At 32.9% G+C, this 19,301-nt stretch overlaps 1 protein-coding gene across 16 annotated transcripts in view; it reads right to left on the reverse strand.

The window, feature by feature from the left end:
• Window positions 1–19,301, reverse strand: part of PHF14 (PHD finger protein 14) — a 188,536-nt gene that overhangs the window by 32,249 nt on the left and 136,986 nt on the right. For 13 of the 16 annotated variants that reach the window (XR_015162946.1, XR_015162947.1, XR_015162942.1 and 10 more), the window contains one exon: window positions 14,470–14,587. Coding sequence is in view for 9 of the 16 variants with exons in the window: in XM_086397622.1 (XP_086253748.1) it covers window positions 14,470–14,587 (118 nt within the window). In the remaining 7 variants the exon portion in view is untranslated. Of the gene's footprint in view, window positions 1–14,463; window positions 14,588–15,347; window positions 15,378–18,857; window positions 18,883–19,301 lie in introns of those variants that run through there. The other 3 variants (XM_086397619.1, XM_086397618.1, XR_015162943.1) reach the window with 3 other exon arrangements.

Raw genomic sequence — 19,301 nt, forward strand, 5'->3', positions numbered from 1 at the left:
TAAAGAGTTTTCAAACCAGCGAAGCAGATAATCATTTGTAGCCATTATCAAAGGTACATTTAACAAAAAACCAACTTAACTTCAATGACAATATAACACTGCAACATAAACCTTTAAGAAACCTTCAGAGAAAACATTAAAATAGATTGCATCTTAGGTGACCAGAGTTTAAATTTAGCATATGAATATGGTCCAAAGGAAAAAAGAGAAAATTTTATTAAAGCTAGCTAAAATAACCTATAGAAGTCTGAAATCACAAAAGAATGTAGATGGCTGAGCTAGATCACAGGTCAAGATACAGTGGAACAAAAAGCTACATAGATGGATCTTTATCTGTCAAGACGAAATGAAACATTTTTAAACATTTTATAGATGAGGTAACAATTTCATACTTTTTGGTTAAAGAACAACAAAAAAATTAACAAAAGAACTAACCCATATGAGTCTAAACTGCATAATAAATAGTTTTGATCTACCGACAAACAAGGTATTTGTTTTTGAATAAGATTTTTTACTGTAAAATTACGTTACCATTGAAAAAATATACAAAACCTTCCAGTTTATGCATAAAGTGGCTTACATGGTACAAATCCAAATATTCGTAAACTATCTTTGCAAAACGATTGCACGTGGTTGGTTTTAGTTTCTCTTTACAGTACAGACTTTCAGACTTTTACAACTCATGACATACATTAGGCAGTAATATTTGACTCAGCTAAAACACAGTGCTTAATGCCTAATAAAACTTTTTTTTCACTTTTAGATCCCTTCCCTCACTTCCCTCCAACTACAGTAGATTAGATTCTGCCAGGACCACATAAATCATCTATGTTGTCAAGCGGCAGCTCCCTAAACATAGACACTTATTTCACTGAATTTTATAAAGAAAGGGCCTTGAGGAATTATAGTCCATCTTTTAATACTTTATAGGGGAAACATCTTTAATTTATTTATTTAAGAATTACCTTAAGTCTCCTATTCATTAAAAAGATCGGAACAGATCCCATTTAACAAACACTTTTCCTTTTCCTATTACTACCAGTGTTTATTTGTAAAAAAAAAAAAAATTAACTGAGTTTCTATATGATGAAAATCTAAAGTGGCTTCAGGACAAAATCTAATTTGAGAACCTCTTGCAACAAGGAATAGAGAATCAAATTTCTAAAACAAGGCTTTGAATCAGGCAGATCTGGGTTTGAATCACTGTTATACCACATATTTGCTGTGTAAAACCCAACTTCTTTGAACCTCATCTTTTTTAATCTACAAAAAGGGGCTGAAAAATAGTAACTACCATAAAACCAGTAATATATCATATAGTGAGGATTAAATGAGATTATACATTTTAAGTGCTTACATAATGCTAGGCACATAGAGGTACTCAATGAATATTAATTACTAATATTACTAGTAGGGTGTTCTTTTTTATTTTTAAAATGTTCATTTTTTTGACTCATAAACTACACTGAGTCTATCTGAGCAAAAAAATACTGTACAGTACTTTAAAAATCTCATTAGAAAAGAGTATTTAACACTATGGGAAATTGTCACATAATGCAGTTACATGCAGGTAATTTTTAGTATTTTTCTTTCTGTTTTTAAAATTTTCCAAATACTCTACAAAAACCATGCATTACATCTGTAAAAAAATTTTTAAAACACACAAAAGATATGTAATTCTTTTTTCTGACTTCAAATTTCTTCAGAAAAGTAGAGCCAGAGAATAAAAAAGGAGAAAAAAAAGAGTAAGAAACATGAATTTTTTAAAGCAAGACTTATATAAAGGATATTAGTTTTATTACACTAAAAATTTGCTATTTTGAATTACTACTCTCTAGCTTTAAAGTTAAACAAAACTCAAATACAGTCTGACACCTCAATTATATTTAATCATATCTTCACACTAATATTTCACCTGGAGATCAAGCTGTTGTGTATTCTTCCAGTTAAGCATATTCTATTCAAGCTTTATAGTAAAGGGAGACTATGCTGCTGCGAAGTCGCTTCAGTCGTGTCCGACTCTGTGCGACCCCATGGACGGCAGCCCACCAGGCTCCCCCGTCCCTGGGATTCTCCAGGCAAGAACACTGGAGTGGGTTGCCATGTCCTTCTCCAATGCATGAAAGTGAAAAGTGAAAGTGAAGTCGCTCAGTCGTATCCGACTCTTAGTGACCCCATGGAGGGCCCACCAGGCTTCTCCATCCATGGGATATTCCAGGCAAGAGTACTGGAGTGGGGTGCCATTGCCTTCTCTGAAATGGAGACTATAAGATAATGGAAATGGCCAAATAACACTTATTTTTTGTAAATGTAATATAAATTTATCATTACATTATGTCCTAATTATTAGATTGAAAGATAATATTTTAAAAGATAGAAACTTTCTCTCTCTTGATTAACATTAACCCAGAGAAAGTAAGTAGATGGATCATTAATCTTAAGTCCCAGGTATTCCTGTAGCAAAACTGGTACTGTAGTGACCCTTAGGTTTGGATGCTATCACCTGCAGAGTGAGAAAAGACAGTGAGAACAGGCAAAAGAAGCTTATCAAAAGGCAAAAAAAAAAGTCTGATAAAAGGGAGAGAAAACCAGAAGAAAACAGGTGCACTGAAGGCAAAGATGTATGTGTTTAGCCGCTCAGTCATGTCCGACTTTGCGACCCCACAGACTGTAGCCCACCAAGTTCTTCTGTCCATGGTGATTCTCTAAGGCAAGAATACCTTGCCTTAGAGAACCCAAAATGGAGTGGGTTTGCCATTGCTTCCTCCCGGGGATCTTCCCAACCCAGGGATCAAACTCAGGGCTCCCACATTGCAGGTGGATTCTTTACTGTCTGAGCTACCAGGGAAACCTAAAGGCAAGGAAGGAGTTTGTAAAAAAGAAGTACAACAGTATCAACAGCTATATAAAAGTAGAAAAAAATATGAAGCTGAGTAACAGGAAGATTGATAGGGACAAAGAGAATCGATAGCTCAGAGAAGATCCTTGAGATACTGCTGGACAATTCCAGAATGAGCAAAGAAGAAAGGGAATATTACAGATACTACAGTACTGAACCTAACTCAGTCTATCTTGAACCTGCTTGTCAGGTTGAAAGAAAGTCCCATTAGAGAAGAATAAAGTCTGAGAATGAATGATATTCTGTAGGTACAATAAGTGAATACTTCAGAGACAAAACTGTGTGTAAGGAATTTAAAAGAAATTAGGGTCAAAGAAGGTTCTTTGACCCGAGGTTCTTAAACGTTAGTAAGTAAGTATAATTATCACCTGTGGTGCTTATAATAATGCTGATTGCTGGGCGTCATTCCAGGAATATTGATTTAGCACATCTGCATGGGCCCTCCACACTGCCTATTTAACAGTACTTTGAAAGTGAAAGTGAAAGTCACTCAGTCATGTCTGACTCTTTGTGACCCCATGCAGTCCACAGAATTCTTCAGGCCAGAATACTGGAGTGGGTAGCCTGTTCCCTTCTTCAGGGGATCTTCCCAACCCAGGGATCCAACCCAGGTCTCCCACATTGCAGGCAGATTCTTTACCAGCTGAGTCACAAGAGAAGCCCAAGAATACTAGAGTAGGTAGCCTATCTCTTCTCCAGCAGATATTCCCAACCCAGGAATCAAACCAGGGTCTCCTGCATTGCAGGAAGATTCTTTACCAACTGAGCTATCAGGGAAGCCCTAACAGTACTTTAGATGACCCTAATGCAGATGTTTGTAGGCTATACTTTGAAGGGAAATCACTGAAATTTGGGCTAGGCAGATTGACAAGTGATGAAAATCTCAAATTATAATATCAAAATCAGAAGTTCAAGAATTTTTTTTTAAGACTAGCATATTTGATATTCCCAGAAGAGATATTCTACTTTTAAAGTTACATGAAGGTAAACAAATACAGACATTTATAAACTATTATTAAGAATGTATATTATTAATGGTTTCTTCCACTGAGAATCAGGGGAGCAGGTGGCAGAGAGAGAGAGAAAGGTATGAGGTGTCAAGTCAGGGTTCTTAGGAATTTACATGTATAAATCACTGCCCTTTAACTTAAACAAATAAAGCATGTATTAAATTCTACCTTTTTGAGAGAAAGGCATTAGTAGCATCTGAGAATGAGTACTAATTTACTTATTTACTTCATGGGAAGCTTTCTTTTGGCACAAATGTTTGTGAGACATATTGAAGGCACATAATCATTTTACGGAATTCTAAATGTATTTACACAGTTGCCCTAAAAGTTAATAACTTTAATTTCCAGGTGCCACAAGGAATGTAAAAATGGTGGCCCAGAACTCCCCACATTTCCATCCTTAAAGGTATGGCAACATTTATGTGAAAAAAGGGTATGTTGCCTGTCCTTGATGCTTCAGATGGTAAAGAATTTCCCTGCAATTTGAGAGATCCAGGTTTGATCCCTGGGTCAGGAAGAGCCAGTGGAGAAGGAAATGGCAACCCACTCCAGTATTCTTGACTGGATAATCCCATGGACAGAGGAGCCTGGTAAGCCACAGTCCATAGGATTGCAAAGAGTCAGACATGACTGAGTGACTAACATTTTTACTTTATTTCTCTAAAAGCTATTTGTTAGGCTTGATGAGTCTTTTGTTACCAAACCACATACACCTTGATAAAGTAAATTCATAAGTTATCTTACAACTATCTTCAGTAGTTTGCTACTTTTAAATTTTATTTACTTTTTACTTTCATCTCAGTTTCAAGTTTATAGCTTTCATGACCTTGACATGGAAATAATATTCCTCCAGTCTATGGGAAATTTCTTTGATATTTCTTCACCTATTAACAAAACATGATTTTGGTTAAAAACACTTTTCCCTAAAAAAGAACTCTTGCCTGTATCAGTTATGTCTTAGACATGACCTTACTCTATTTAGTGTAGAACTCTGAGAAAAGAAAAAATTTTTACTTGGAATGTGTAAAGATAAAATATAAAACACAGCAAACTGCTCTTCAGATTACTTAAAAAAAAATTTACAGTTGAAAAATCAGAACATTATCGCTGATTTTGAACCCTTCTCTCCACAGCTAAAATGACTGCTTATTTTTAAGAAGTCATTAAGAAGACATGTTATTTACTGACCACATACACCTTGATAAAGTAAATTCTAAATATTGCCACTAAACTTTTCACAAATGAGCAACCTGAAACTCACATTAAGTGAAGCAACTTGCTGAAGGTCACAAACATTGTAAATAGTTATTAATAATATCTGAACTCAGTTTGCTTCTTTTCAAAGCGTATAAAGCTCTTACCTCTACATCACACTGCATACTTCAACTTTCTGTACATTTTAAATTACTCTACTTTCTTACTCAACAATGACTCAGTTTATAACTCTGAACCTCATGGCAAATTTTTATGGAAAAAAGAAATATTATCACTTAAAGAAACAAGCTACTTGTAGATACACATTCTAATTTCAGAATGTCAAAAATGAGTGTGTTAACTTTGGTTTCCTCAGGGTATGTGCCTAGTGCATACATAGAGAATCTAGAAAGACGGTACTGATACTTGCAGGGCAGCAACAGAGACACAGACGTAAGACAACAGACTTATGGACATGGGGTAGTGGGGAGGAAGGAGACAGTGGGACACAGGGAGAGAGCAACATGGAACCTTATATACTACCATATGGAAAACAGACAGCCAATGGGAATTTGCTGTATGACTCAAGGAACTCAAACCAGGTATCTGTAACAACCTAGATGTGTGGGATGGGGAGGAAGGTGGGAGGGAAGCTCAAGAGGGAGGAGACATAGGTATGCCTACGGCTGATTCATGCTGATGGTCCACAGAAACCATACAATTATTGTAAAGCAATTATCCTTCAATTAAAAATAAATAAATTTAATTTTTAAAAATGAGTGTTATAATGTAACATAGCCAATGTAACACAGGACACTAACCCTTAATTTTTAGTTTCTTTTTAATCTTGATAGGATTCTAGCAGAAAATCAAGGTTAGAATGCTTAAATATATTTGATATCAGAACTCAATTTCATTAGCTATCAGAGTTCATACATTTAATTCTCTTCAGTCAATTCAGTAGCTCAGTCATGTACGACTCTTTGCGACCCCATGGACTTCAGCATGCCAGGCTTCCCTTAATTCTCTTAGCTTAGATTTAAAGAAGTCTAAGTTTTAGATAGCATATTAAAAAGCAGAGACATTGCTTTGCCAACAAAGGGCCATCTAGTCAAGGCTATGGTTTTTCCAGTGGTCATGTATGGATATGAGAGTTGGACTGTGAAGAAAGCTGAGCACCGAAGAATTGATGCTTTTGAACTGTGGTGTTGGAGAAGACTCTGGAGAGTCCCTTGGACTGCAAGGAGATCCAACCAGTCCATTCTGAAGGAGATCAGCCCTGGGATTTCTTTGGATGGAATGATGCTAAAGCTGAAACTCCACTACTTTGGCCACCTCATGCGAAGAGTTGACTCATTGGAAAAGACTCTGATGCTGGGAGGGATTGGGGGCAGGAGGAGAAGGGGACGACAGAGGATGAGATGGCTGGATGGCACCACTGACTCGATGGACGTGAGTTTGAGTGAACTCCGGGAGATGCTGATGGACAGGGAGGCCTGGCGTGCTGTGACTCATGGGGTCGCAAAGAGTCAGACACAACTTAGCGACTGAACTGAACTGAACTGAAGTTTTATGCAAAAGGTTACTTCTGAAACCACAATACATAGGTTAGAAAGACAATTCTTCAAGAAATAAGTAACTCTATAAAATGATGAAATGGTAAAACTAAATGTTTAAATTAGAAGAAAGTAACTATATAAATATAACTGTATGTACATCTAGAATACATGATCTCTCTGTTTTTTGAAGCTAGAATTTAAGCCTTTCCTATTATTCAGGTGTTCCTTTCACAACTCTGAGAATGGGCTTGCTTAATTCAATTAAGACCATCAGTTTGCAATGAACAATGTCTTTCACACTCACATTATACATGAATACTAGAATAGTAAGTTTACATAATTAATATATTCTTCATTCCTCCTTGGTATATTACATAACCCCAAATTAATGTTTCAAATGCTGGGCTAGTAAGGTAAAAATATTCTTACTAACTTGTTAAAAGTTGTAATGAAATATCCTTCAGCTTAGCCACCAGATTTTTAGTAGGTAACTTTTCCTCCAAAATAAAAACAAAATTTTTTGAAACCAAAGGATAGAATGAAGTTAGTGATCTCTAAATGATATTCCTATATATGGCACCCTACTGCACTTTATTTATCTTGGTTGATTCAGTTTCTCATCATACAGTATTCCATTAGAGGGTTCACAGCATGTTATTTAAACATATCAAACCCACATACCATCTGAATTAGAAAATGGCTTGGTTTTCCAAGTTTGTAGAACGTGTAACTTAAAAGGTGATTTAGTTTTTCCAATTTTTCAAAATATTGAGAGAAAACATTTGTGTATTTTAGAGGTCCTAATCATTTTCTTTTTCTGTAAATATGATGCTGAGATATATAAAAATGTATGTCATAAAAACTAACAAACTTTACCAGAGGAAAGAAATCCTATTTTTGAAAAGGTTCTTAAGGATTACCCGACCATACTTATTGGGATATGCCAGTGTGATTCATGTGTACTGCAGAGTTCACATGAAAATTATCCTAGATTACAGAATTAACAGATCAGTGTAGATTCCAATTCTGTTACAAAGAATAACCATAAACAATCTGTTTTGGTGCAAATTGTTACTTGATAAAAATATTATCTGGAGATAGGGTTCAGAAACATGTCTAAGACAGTCAAGTAAACAATTTTTTTGAGCAGGCAATAATGACCAATAAAATGTTCAGTTCAGTACATAAATGTTCAATTTAAACAAATAAAGCACACTACTATAGTTGGTATTGCGCTTAAAAAAAATTACTGTGTTTTATTTGTTTAAATTGAATGTTGATATAATAAACTGAACTTTTTATTGATCATTACTGCAGGCTCAAAAAGCAGTTTACTTGATTGTCCTAGACATGCTTATGAACCCTATCTTCAAGTAATATTTTTACCAAGTAACAATTTTCAGCAAAACAAAGATTGTTAATGCCCTGGTGGCTCAGATAGTAAAGAATTTGCCTGTAATACAGGAGACCCGGGTTTGATCCCTGCATCTGGAAGATCCCCTGGAGAAGGGATTGGCTACCCATTCCCAGTATTCTTGCCTGGAAAATTCCATGGACAGAGGAATCTGGCAGGCTACAGTTCAGGGGGTAGTAAATAGTCGGAGATGACTGACTGAACAACTTTCACTTTCACTTTTTACCAACTATAGTTAGAATTATTAATGGTTATTACTTTTTATCGAAATCACAAAACACTGCTACGAGTCTCAAAGTACTTGATAAAAATATTATCTGAAGCACTCTATTACAAATTAAGACTTAAAAGACATTTATACAATTATGCCTGCCAGGGAAAATTCTAGAGTAACCAGCAACTGCCTGAATTTAGCCTAGGTTAAGGTATAAGATCTACTGGAAGTGTGTGGAAATCTAGCAAAGAGGAAATCTGAAGTTTAAATATTTAACTCTAGCTATCATGAAGGATAACCAGTTTTAATTCTCAGACTTTTAGTAAGTCTACAAACTACCAGAATTGTTCTATGGGATTCTAATTTAGGATACTATGTAAACAACTTTTCTCTAGACTTTACATAACTGTATCAGTAAAAAGGAAAATAAAAACTCAGGAAAGTTTGAAAAAACATATTGTTATAACCACTAACATCATACAAGTTCTAGAAGAATACTGAATTAAGATGGTTAAGCGGTATAAGTTTTACCTGAAAATGACTTCTCTGTCAACCATGCTAAATTTAGAAACTTAAAATCTAACCTAATGCCAGATAAAATCCCAGAGGTCAAATGAATAGCAAAAATATTAAAAAGTCCTCTTTTATGGGTCAGTTATACAATTCAAATTTAGAAGAACTTTAAAGGATAACTCATTTTAATTTTATATTTTTCATAAATCTTCATAATACATAAAGCTCAGACATTCAATTTTCAATATCACCAGGTTCAATTAAATGTGCTTGTTTAATGTATTGTGGCAAGATACTCCTTGGAGAGATTGTTCTGTGCAGTTCTTAAAGAATCAAAATTCTCAATGACTATTTTATTTGCTAATAAATATTCAACATGTCATTTTGACACAAGAATTTCAGTTATAGAATTCTAGCTGCTCAATGCAAAAAAAAAAGTGAAAAATGAAACAAAAATTGAAAAAAAAAAAAAGCATACTTCCCTACTCAGGGATTTCTAACACAAATGATTATCAAAAAGTACCGCATTTGCCTGAGCTAGTGTGTCATAAGTTTGCAGTTCCAGAAAATCTTACATATGGATTTAGATGAGATTTTCATGCATATGAATTCAACTTATTACCACTAAAAAGAGTACTAGAAAGATGAAATAAGAGTGAACCAAATGGAAGTCTCAAGCTAAGGCAGCTCATTTTGTAGTACTCAGGTAATGATCTGTCATGTATACCCTTTGGCTTTTCACAAAACACAGCATGAACAGGGATGAAAAGCTAGAATCATAACTGGCACAGTCACTGTAAAATATAAGATGTGTATTTAAATCCTCAGTGGCACTGGTGAATATATATATTCTTTCAAAAGGATTTTATTCATGTTCATTTAACCCTATCAAAATATCCTCATTTGGGGTGTTTTAGTACAAAGCAGTTGTTGAGATCTATATCAAGTATACCCTAAAAAAGAGAGACTAGTGAATTGTGCCCTATATTAACGTGGAATAAGAGGGAGAGGGCTCAAATAAATACAATTAGAAATGAAAAAGGAGAAGTTACAATGGACACCACTGAAATACAAAGGATTGTAAGAGACTACAATAAGCAACTATATGCTAATAAAATGGACAACCTAGCAGAAATAGACAAATCCTCATAAAGGTACAATCTCTTAAGACTAAACCAGAAAGAAATAGAAAAGAAAATATGAACAGGCCCATCATAAATACTGATACTGAAGTTGCCATTAAAAAACTCCCAACAGACAAAGTCTTAGACCTGATGGCTTCACGGATGAATTCTATCAAACATTTAAAGAAGAATTAACCTATCCTTCTGAAACTCTTTTGGAAAATTGCAGAGGAAGGAACACTCCCAAACTCATTCTAGGAGGCCAACATTACCCTGATATCAAAATTGGACAGAGATATCACAAAAAAATAAAATTACAGACCAATATCACTGATGAACATAGATGCAAAACTCCTCAACAAAATACTAGCAAACCAAATCCAACAATACATTAAAAGGATCATACACCATAATCAAGTGGGATTTATCCCTGGGATGCAAGGATTTTTCAATATCTGCAAATCAATCCGTGTGAATACCACATCAACAAATCTAAGAATAAAAGCAATAACAGTAGAGAAAAGGAGCAAAGAAAAACTGGAGATATATTTAAGGAAACACCTGTACAAGATTCTGTGACTAGCAAATGTACAAGCTAGTCCTTGTACAAGCAAGTGACTGACTGTCTATTTGGGACAGGATGAAGAAAACCTGAAGATGAATTCAGGTATTTGGCTAGGGAGAATGGATGAAAGTAAGGATGGAAGAAAAAATAAAAGATGGGTGAGGCAGAGGAGTAAGAACAAAATGCACTGATTTTCCAGGTATACAGCATTCAATGGCAACAGTATTTTCACAACATAGCAAAGCACAAGGGGAAAAACCTAATGCAGGTAACTGGTAGGAATGAACTAGCCCCACTGAATACAAACACGTCACATTGTCCTGGGTAGCTACTGCCTTAGTTAAGTATCTTTGAAGCATAATCTGTAGAAGAAAATGTTTTGTGCATGTGTTTGTATGTATGTGTATAGATTTGTCTCTCCATGTGTGTTACATGTAACGTTTATATCTGAGCCCGTGTAGATGGTCATTTTTAATGAAACCTAGTGATTACCTATGGGCTTCCCTGGTGGCACAGACAGTAAGGAATCTGCCTGCATGGAGGGAAACCTGGGTTGGATCCCTGGGTCGGGAAGACCCCCTGGAGAAGGAAAGGCACCCTATTCCAGTATTCTTGCCTGGAGAATCCCATGGACAGAGGAGCCTGGCAGGTTATAGTCCATGGGGTCGCAAAGAGTTGGACATGACTGAAGCGACTATCAGCAGCAGTGACCTAGATATGAAGGACTGATAAGGCAGAGACAGTCTTATATCATACTTTGTGGGTTTGGATAGAATAAAAGTAATTTTATATACAAATATTGAATCATTATGTTGTATATCTGAAACTAACATAATGTAAGTCAATTATATCTCAGTTAAAAAATCATTCTGTTAGGTAAATTGTTATTAAATCAATATCATTAATTATATATTATTATTAATTTAATATACTTGGGTATATTTTATCTTTCATGAGCTAGAACTTTATATCATGGATTGAGATATGATGAATCTTGTTAGACTTTTGTGTTTACATAATTTCATTTCTGTGAAAGTGAAATTAAAAGCAATAGGCAGGACTAGTGACAGAAGATTTTTGCTCTCATAAAGCTTACGGAAAAAGAAAACCCATTACTTCAAAGACAAAGTCATATATAAATACATTATGTTGCTCAGAGTATGCATGGCAGTATTTTAGAACTTCCACTAGTAGGCAAAAATTTAGAGACAATGTTTTAACAGTTAAATAATGTATAAGTGCAATGCATTTTCAAGCACATTTTCAACTACACACCCATACCTTATACAATAATTTACTACACTGGAGTCAAATGTTTATAATAAAGTTAAGACTTCTTGGATTAATAATCCTATCATATATACGTATTTATGGCTATTAACAATTTTATACTCACTTGCCCCCACCTAAATTTATTGGCAACTGATTCCTTTCTCCTGGCAATAACTATTTCTACCTTAGCTTTTCATATCATTATAATATATGAACATGGCAAATATACCTAGTATTAACTAAAAAATATCATTCCACCAAAGCCAGAGGAGAATAAAGGACAAGCAAAACATATTAACTTTTATTCTGGATTTCTTTTAGGCCCCCAAATGATACTAATTTTTTGACAGATGTTAATATACTGCTTTCTTAGTTTGAGAGTTTCTGCAGCAATTTACTGAATTGTAAACCCGACATTATCAATGTTTTCTTCTTGGAACCCAATACTAGTCAACACCTCACAAGAGAAAATGTAAACAGAAATTTACTACCTGCTGGTCAGGAATGAAAGTTTTCAAAGTGAGCAAAACAGAGTTGATTTAACACAAGTATCCAAAGGAATGAATTCGGCTTCCCTGGAGGTGCTAGTGGTAAAGAACCCTCCTGTCAGTGCAGGAGACATAAGAGATGCAGGTTCAATCCCTGGGTTGGGTAGATCCCCTGGAGAAGGGTAATGCAACCCACTCCAGTATTCTTGGCAGGTGAATTCCATGGACAGAGGCTAAAGTCCATGAGATTCCCATAGAGTTGGATACGACTGAGCAACTAACGCTAACACAACTTTCAGCTTAACTATTATATTGCTTAATTTTTCATAGGAAAAAAGTAGAAGTATATAATATTCATCTTGATATGATAAAAATATAAATCCATTTCACTGCTGTAAATCTTACAATAAACTGCTGTGACATTCAGCAGTGAGATACCATATTTAGATGAAAGTTTGGAAATGCTGGCTGTTTACATCTGGTGTTCATTCAATCACAGGTCAAAGTACAGCAAGTGCAATGCAACTTTTCAACAACGTATCTTACTAAGAGATTTCCATTCAGAGTTCAAAGATCTTATTCTCTCAAAGAGAGGGAAAAACAAGATACGGGAACAACTCAATGGCTACTGGCATGCGCCTATTGCATTTACAAAATATTCATTTTATATATTCCTAACATATGAGAAATACATCCCCTTGCATTTTCAATGTTCATTAATGAAGTTACTACATAACTTAACAAAGGCACTCTGGATTTAATACAATGCTACATAATTAGAGTAGTATAAAACATTTTTAAAAGAATGTACACAAAAAGACTTATTTATAAAATGCAATAAATGTTTTTTCTTTTCTTTTTTTTTTAATGTTTTTTCAAAAATTGCTTTCCTAATTACTTTTTGAGGGTAGAAGAAAATCCCAAACAAAAAACACACTTAGAAAAATTAAATCACAAAGAGTCCCATAAGATGATTATTTAAAATCTATAGTACACTATTATTTTTTCACTTAAATATAATTTCTAGAAAGCATTTTAAAATTATGTAATAAACTACTGATATTAAATATGCTCCATCTTAAATATGGGTCTTAATAGCTGGAAAATTATTTTTGATATCATATAGTTGAAAAACCTTGAGTAAAAAAGCTTGATTATTAAATAAAATGCATAATATTCTATTTTAATAACCATTATATAAAATATGTAAAATTTTAATAAATTTCATTATTTGAGAAAACAATAAAGAGTTTTTTTTCCCTATAGCTAAGTGCTTTTCTGTAATTTTTAATACAAAAGCTTTTACAGATGGCATCTGTGGTAAGCTTGAGTAAATCATTTTAACTGATAAAATGAGTATTTTTGATTCCATAATCAGACAGTAATTCAGTGTCAATTTTAATTCGCCCTAAGAAAAACAAATGCACTGAAGTGGCATTTAGGAAAGATGGCTTGAAGTTCATATTACAACAGACAGTCAGCTTTTGTTGTCTATTTAAAGAAGAATAATTTGTTTAACCTAATTGTATTGTCTTAGTTCAAATATATTCAATATATCTGTCAAGTGAGTCAAAGCATCAGGAGTCCAGCTATTCACTCACACATTTTAAATAAAACACATAGTAATCTTAAAATGCTGATCACCACAATTAAAGGTTTGAGCTACCAGAGAAGTCTAAGATTATAATATTGATATTCAAAAGATATAATTTCAATAATTTATTTTCGGAGATAAACTATGAAACAAATTTTTAGGTATTTCATCCTTTCTACTTATCTAAAATAATTATCATACAAAATTTTAGTATATAAAAACAGTTTTCTCAAAGAACACTCATTATAAAAATTCATAATATATTGATTATATATTAAGATGAGTCATGTATAAAATTAAATTGGGTTTTATTGGTTATTCCCTAGGGGTGATAAATAAGAAGAAGATGACAAGTTTTGGTTACTAGATGACTATTTAACATGCTACACAACACAGCTAAAATATTTCATAGAGAAAATTTATATACTTCAGTAGAGTTCTTTACTCTTTAATTTAAGGGCAATAAAATCACCAAAGCAATATTTTCTTCAAGTGCATCAGATTAAAATGTTGGTCCTTCATATTCCAATTATTTTTAAACTGAGGAAGCTGATGGTGAGATGTAGAAAAGCTATCAAAATAAACAGAAACAAGACTTTTTCTTACAGGTTTTCCCCTCTTACCTTAGAAGATGAAGAATCACACTCCTGACATATCCATCCATAGCCTGTTTGTTTAGGAGATTTTTTCAAAGGAGGATCCAAACAACCAAAATGGTAGCACAGTCTGCATTCATCACACCTGCAGGGTAAACAGATTTATGGTGTATCTAAATAATATTAAAAAACATCTTTTCAGAAAACAAAAAACCAGTAAACTACTATATATTTCAATTGTAACACTGTTAATTCTATCCTTAGCTAATAAGATTATTGAATTAATGTTTATGAAAAAGACAATCCAAACCTGAAATAAATGTTTTAGGAAAAACAAAATACCAAAACAACAAAATTAACAAACAAAACAAATATCATTTAGAACACATTGATGGTAGAAATGTTAAGACCATAGGAATAAATTGATGTGTATAGCCATGTGTTCAAAACTAATATTAACATTTTCAATTTTGAACTTAATAATCACTTGCCTGTTAGTTTTAAAATATTTAATAATACAAGATACATATAATTAAAGACTGAATTCAATCTAATACATTATGAGTATTTTTAAAAAATTTTAAATGTAATGAATTCTACTATGCCACACTAAGCTTAATTCTATACGATTTGTGTATCTTATCACTCACTCTCTAAGTTAAGGTCGATTCTAAAAACAATTTCTAATGTTTGCAGCATGCTAACATAATCTATAGCAAATAAAAACCATACTCGGAATTTTATGTTATTTTCTAAAATACAAATTTTCTCAAAAATTTACCTGCTACTTTCAGTGCATGTGGGTTTTCAAAGTACCTCCTAAGTACATTTTAAAGCTTATTAACAAATGTTTTGATAGTGTCTTTGCCACCTATGAGGTACAAAATCTAAGAAAACTACCATACCTATTCTTCGTTTCAGACAATCTCATCCTGCTGACAATGAAGAAAGATCTGTATTATTTCAGTGTTTTTCAAAATGAATTTTGCATCAGTTGGAATAACAAGATGAAAATTTAACAACAAATAACAAAGTTGTATATATTTTATAGAAAGGATTATATTCCTCATTTTGTGTTCCTTTAAGTTAAAAAAATAATATTTTCTCCAAACCAATCTGTCATATTCTCAATGACTTATACATTATAAACTTATAAATCAATAAGTTACCCTTATTGATTTAAAACATAAAAAGTTGAGGAATTTATAACTAGGAAAGCAAAGAGGATATTTTACAGACAACATATTTAAGTAATTATGTTACTTAAATAAAGTACAAAATAACTATTCAATAACTTTTGTTAGAAAAAAAAGGGGAAGGAGTTACTGTGATAACAACATGCAAAGAAAAGCAATTTATTTTCACAATAAAGGGAACTATAAATTTATATTTATAGTAAAAATTTCATATCATTCTACAAAACCCTATCTCCCATTTCAGGAATCAAGAGTTTCAAAAAATTTAGCAAATTAGCTAAGCTATTCAGGTATAAAGAAGTCTAAAACAAAATTCTATGTCTGAAGTTTATGTATGCATTCCTCTACAACTTTCTTCTTATAAACCTAACAAACTTCAGTACTTTTCCAAAAACTTTTGCTTAGACTCAAGAGATGGACTTGAATAAAAATGTTTATTATAATAATTCTAGCTATACAAAAAAATCAAATCAAATGGAATAATAAATGGTACTTTATTTGTTGTGCCAGTATTATACAACTATCCAAAATATATTTAAAAGTAGTTAAAATGTTTAAGTACCTATTTTTCTATTATTAAGAAAATATAATAGATAATAAATAGCTAACATCAAACATTACATAAAACTAAATAGCAAGCCTGTACACTTTTATGTTCTTCTCAATTGAGCTTATTTACCTTTCAGTAGTTAAGGTTCCAGTTACATTAAACACATACAGGACCCTTCAGAGTATAAGCATTTCTGAGTTATGAGAAGCTAGAGATTTCTAGATGGCTAAGAGTGCAACTCCTTCAAGCACGGAAACTAGTATTTCAGTCATCTTCAATGCGAAATTCAAGGAGAATCACATTCTTTGCTTCATCAAGAAAAATCTGTTAGATATGGTTTACTCTATCTTTGTCATCCCCGGGTCACAAACACGAGTAACAGATACTGCTACATGTCTAACAGTTGTGCCAGACTTGTGTGTCTGGAAATGAGTATCATCAGTCTGCCATACTGTCTAAATTGTTGTATTCAACTATTTTAGGTCCTCACTTGCTTGAAAAATATCAGTCACTACTTTCTGATATTGTCAGTGTTATTTAAGTAGCATCTCCCCAACAATAATTCATTGTGGATTCAGAAAACAGATCACTCAAATCTGTGCAAATTGACAGTTAAAAGAACATGGAAATGAGAGCTGCTAAGTACATGGGCTCAATTTTGGTTAACTATAGTCTTTTTTGCTTAATTTAGGTTTTTTTAAAGCAAGTTTAGATTGCCAATAATCTAGGCTTTTGATAGTGAAGAGTTATAGTATTGTTTTCCTAGTTCATATTAAATTACAACCTAACTACTGTATCTTTACAAGTCCATGCCACAGTAAACTTGCAAATTATGACTTCTAGTGTACAACTAGAATCAAACACTATATGAATATAGAGGTAAATCATAATTCATTACCTTTTACCTTCATGGTATATGAATATAAAGATGTGTATATACACAGATATTTCAATCTAATAATTGCTTCCCGGGTGGCTCAGACGGTAAAGCGTCCACCTGCAATGTGGGAGACATGGGCTTGATCCCTGGGTCGGGAAGATCCCTGGGAGAAGGAAATGGCAACCCATTCCAGTACTCTTGCCTGGAAAATTCTATGGACTGAGGAGCCTGGTAGGCTACAGTCCATGGGGTAGCAAAGAGTCGGACACGACTGAGCAACTTCACTTTCAGTTTCTTTCTTTCAATCTAATAAATTAAGAACAAGTTTGTGACACTGAAGTAGTTCAGATTTGTAGCTGATTTCAATTAACTGTAAACTCAAGCTATCTTTCAGCTCAATAAAAAATGCAAAAGGAAAAGATTTTATATGTTAGATTTGTTAGAAGATAATATTGAGTAGATGCTATTTGGAAATTACCCAATCCTTATTGACTCCTTCATTAATTATACTTTTTAGAATGACTTAGTTTACATATAGAACACATGTATTAGTGTTGGGTTCAAGAGGAAAGGAGGAACTTACTTGTTAGAATCAGGGAGTGATATAGGAATTCTCTGAAGTTATAGCTCACTCACTAGTAAATAAAAACTGCAATTCCAAGACTAAGTATTAATAGCAAAAAGAAGCAGTTAATACACTTAGGAACTGCCAAAATCCAGGAGAGGCAAACAGAAAAAGAAATAACCCAAATCTTGAAATCGTAACTATTACTAAATAAGTATAAGTGCTTTCTAAAAATGACTAAAATTATTTCCATGTAGAAAAAAATATATTTGTTCTATACTAAACTATTTAATTGAAAATATCTATAGCTTCATGTGGTGGTAACAAAAATATCCTGAGTGATACAAGTGAACTCCAGTAGAATTTGCAAGAATTACTTCACTATAAACTAATGTAAGAGATACCATTAAGAATCCTAGAAATCAAAGAACAGTTTAGATGGTAAAAATAGTGAATTACTTATTTCACGCACACACATACCACTTTTTTAACTTTGGCAAATTTTGTCAGCCAACAAATTATGGCTTAGGTTACAAATTTAGATCATTTTAAAAACTCAAAAATCAGAAACTCGTAAGGATCTGTGATCATTCCGCTACCAAAAAACTGAAACAGTTGAAGTAATTACTGATTCAATTATTATGACTGCTACATCTAATTCTGACATATACTTGGAAATATATAACTGCAACACATAATATGGAACATATTTATCAAAATAATAAATACTGTGAAAAAAGCAGTCATTGACCCACAAAAGCATACTGATATAACACAATATACTTTATTAAATAACACAAATGTCTATGCTAAAAAAACAGACTATTATACCAATGGCACATATATTAAATGCAAAGACAATGTCTTAAAATAGCAAAAGATAATATAAAACTAATGTATAAAGAAACACAAAGTTTTTTTTAATAAAATGCAAACTGGATACCTAAAGAATATCCTCGAAACATCTAATAAACTTGTACACATTAACATATTATAGGACATTCTAAAATTACAATTTTAAGTGAGATAAAATAAATCCCATTTATAATAAAAGGAAACCTGATTAATTAGATTCTTACTAAATACAACTTTCTACTCATCAGATTTATAATTGATACAGATTTAAACAGTAAAGCAGCTATATGTATATAGTCTTTTACACATTCATCTAACAAAATACAGTGACCAAATAAACATAGTTCTATATGTATTTAAAATACTTACTTAGCATACGGTTAAGTATAGCACCCTAGACAAAGAAGAGGAAGAAAATGATTTATGTTCATATGTCCTGTGATCCATAGAAGCAATCAATCATGTGTTTGTCTGATTACTGAGAATATGCATATAAGTAAAAAGAAACATTTCCATCTACACCTAAGAGACAGGCTAGTGTTCCAAAGGGTTTCTTAAACTCCCTTAATTTCCAATTGATAATTTTATTGGGAAAGTACACTAAGTAACTACTTTCAAAAACTAACCAAAATAAGTTAAGTGTACCTCCTATATATATATATATATATATATAATTTATAGCTAGATGATCAGCTAAATTTCAGGAAGAACAGAAATCTACAACATGGGACTTGAAAAGTGATGTACATGTATTATAACTAGGATGATCCATAATCATAGCTATTTTTTATGTCAATGAACATTTGATTTAGA

The sequence above is a fragment of the Bos grunniens genome, chromosome 4 (assembly GCF_055505025.1).
Source record: "Bos grunniens cultivar Pamir isolate PY7600 chromosome 4, Bosgru_T2T1.0, whole genome shotgun sequence".
Taxonomy (NCBI): Eukaryota; Metazoa; Chordata; class Mammalia; order Artiodactyla; family Bovidae; genus Bos; species Bos grunniens.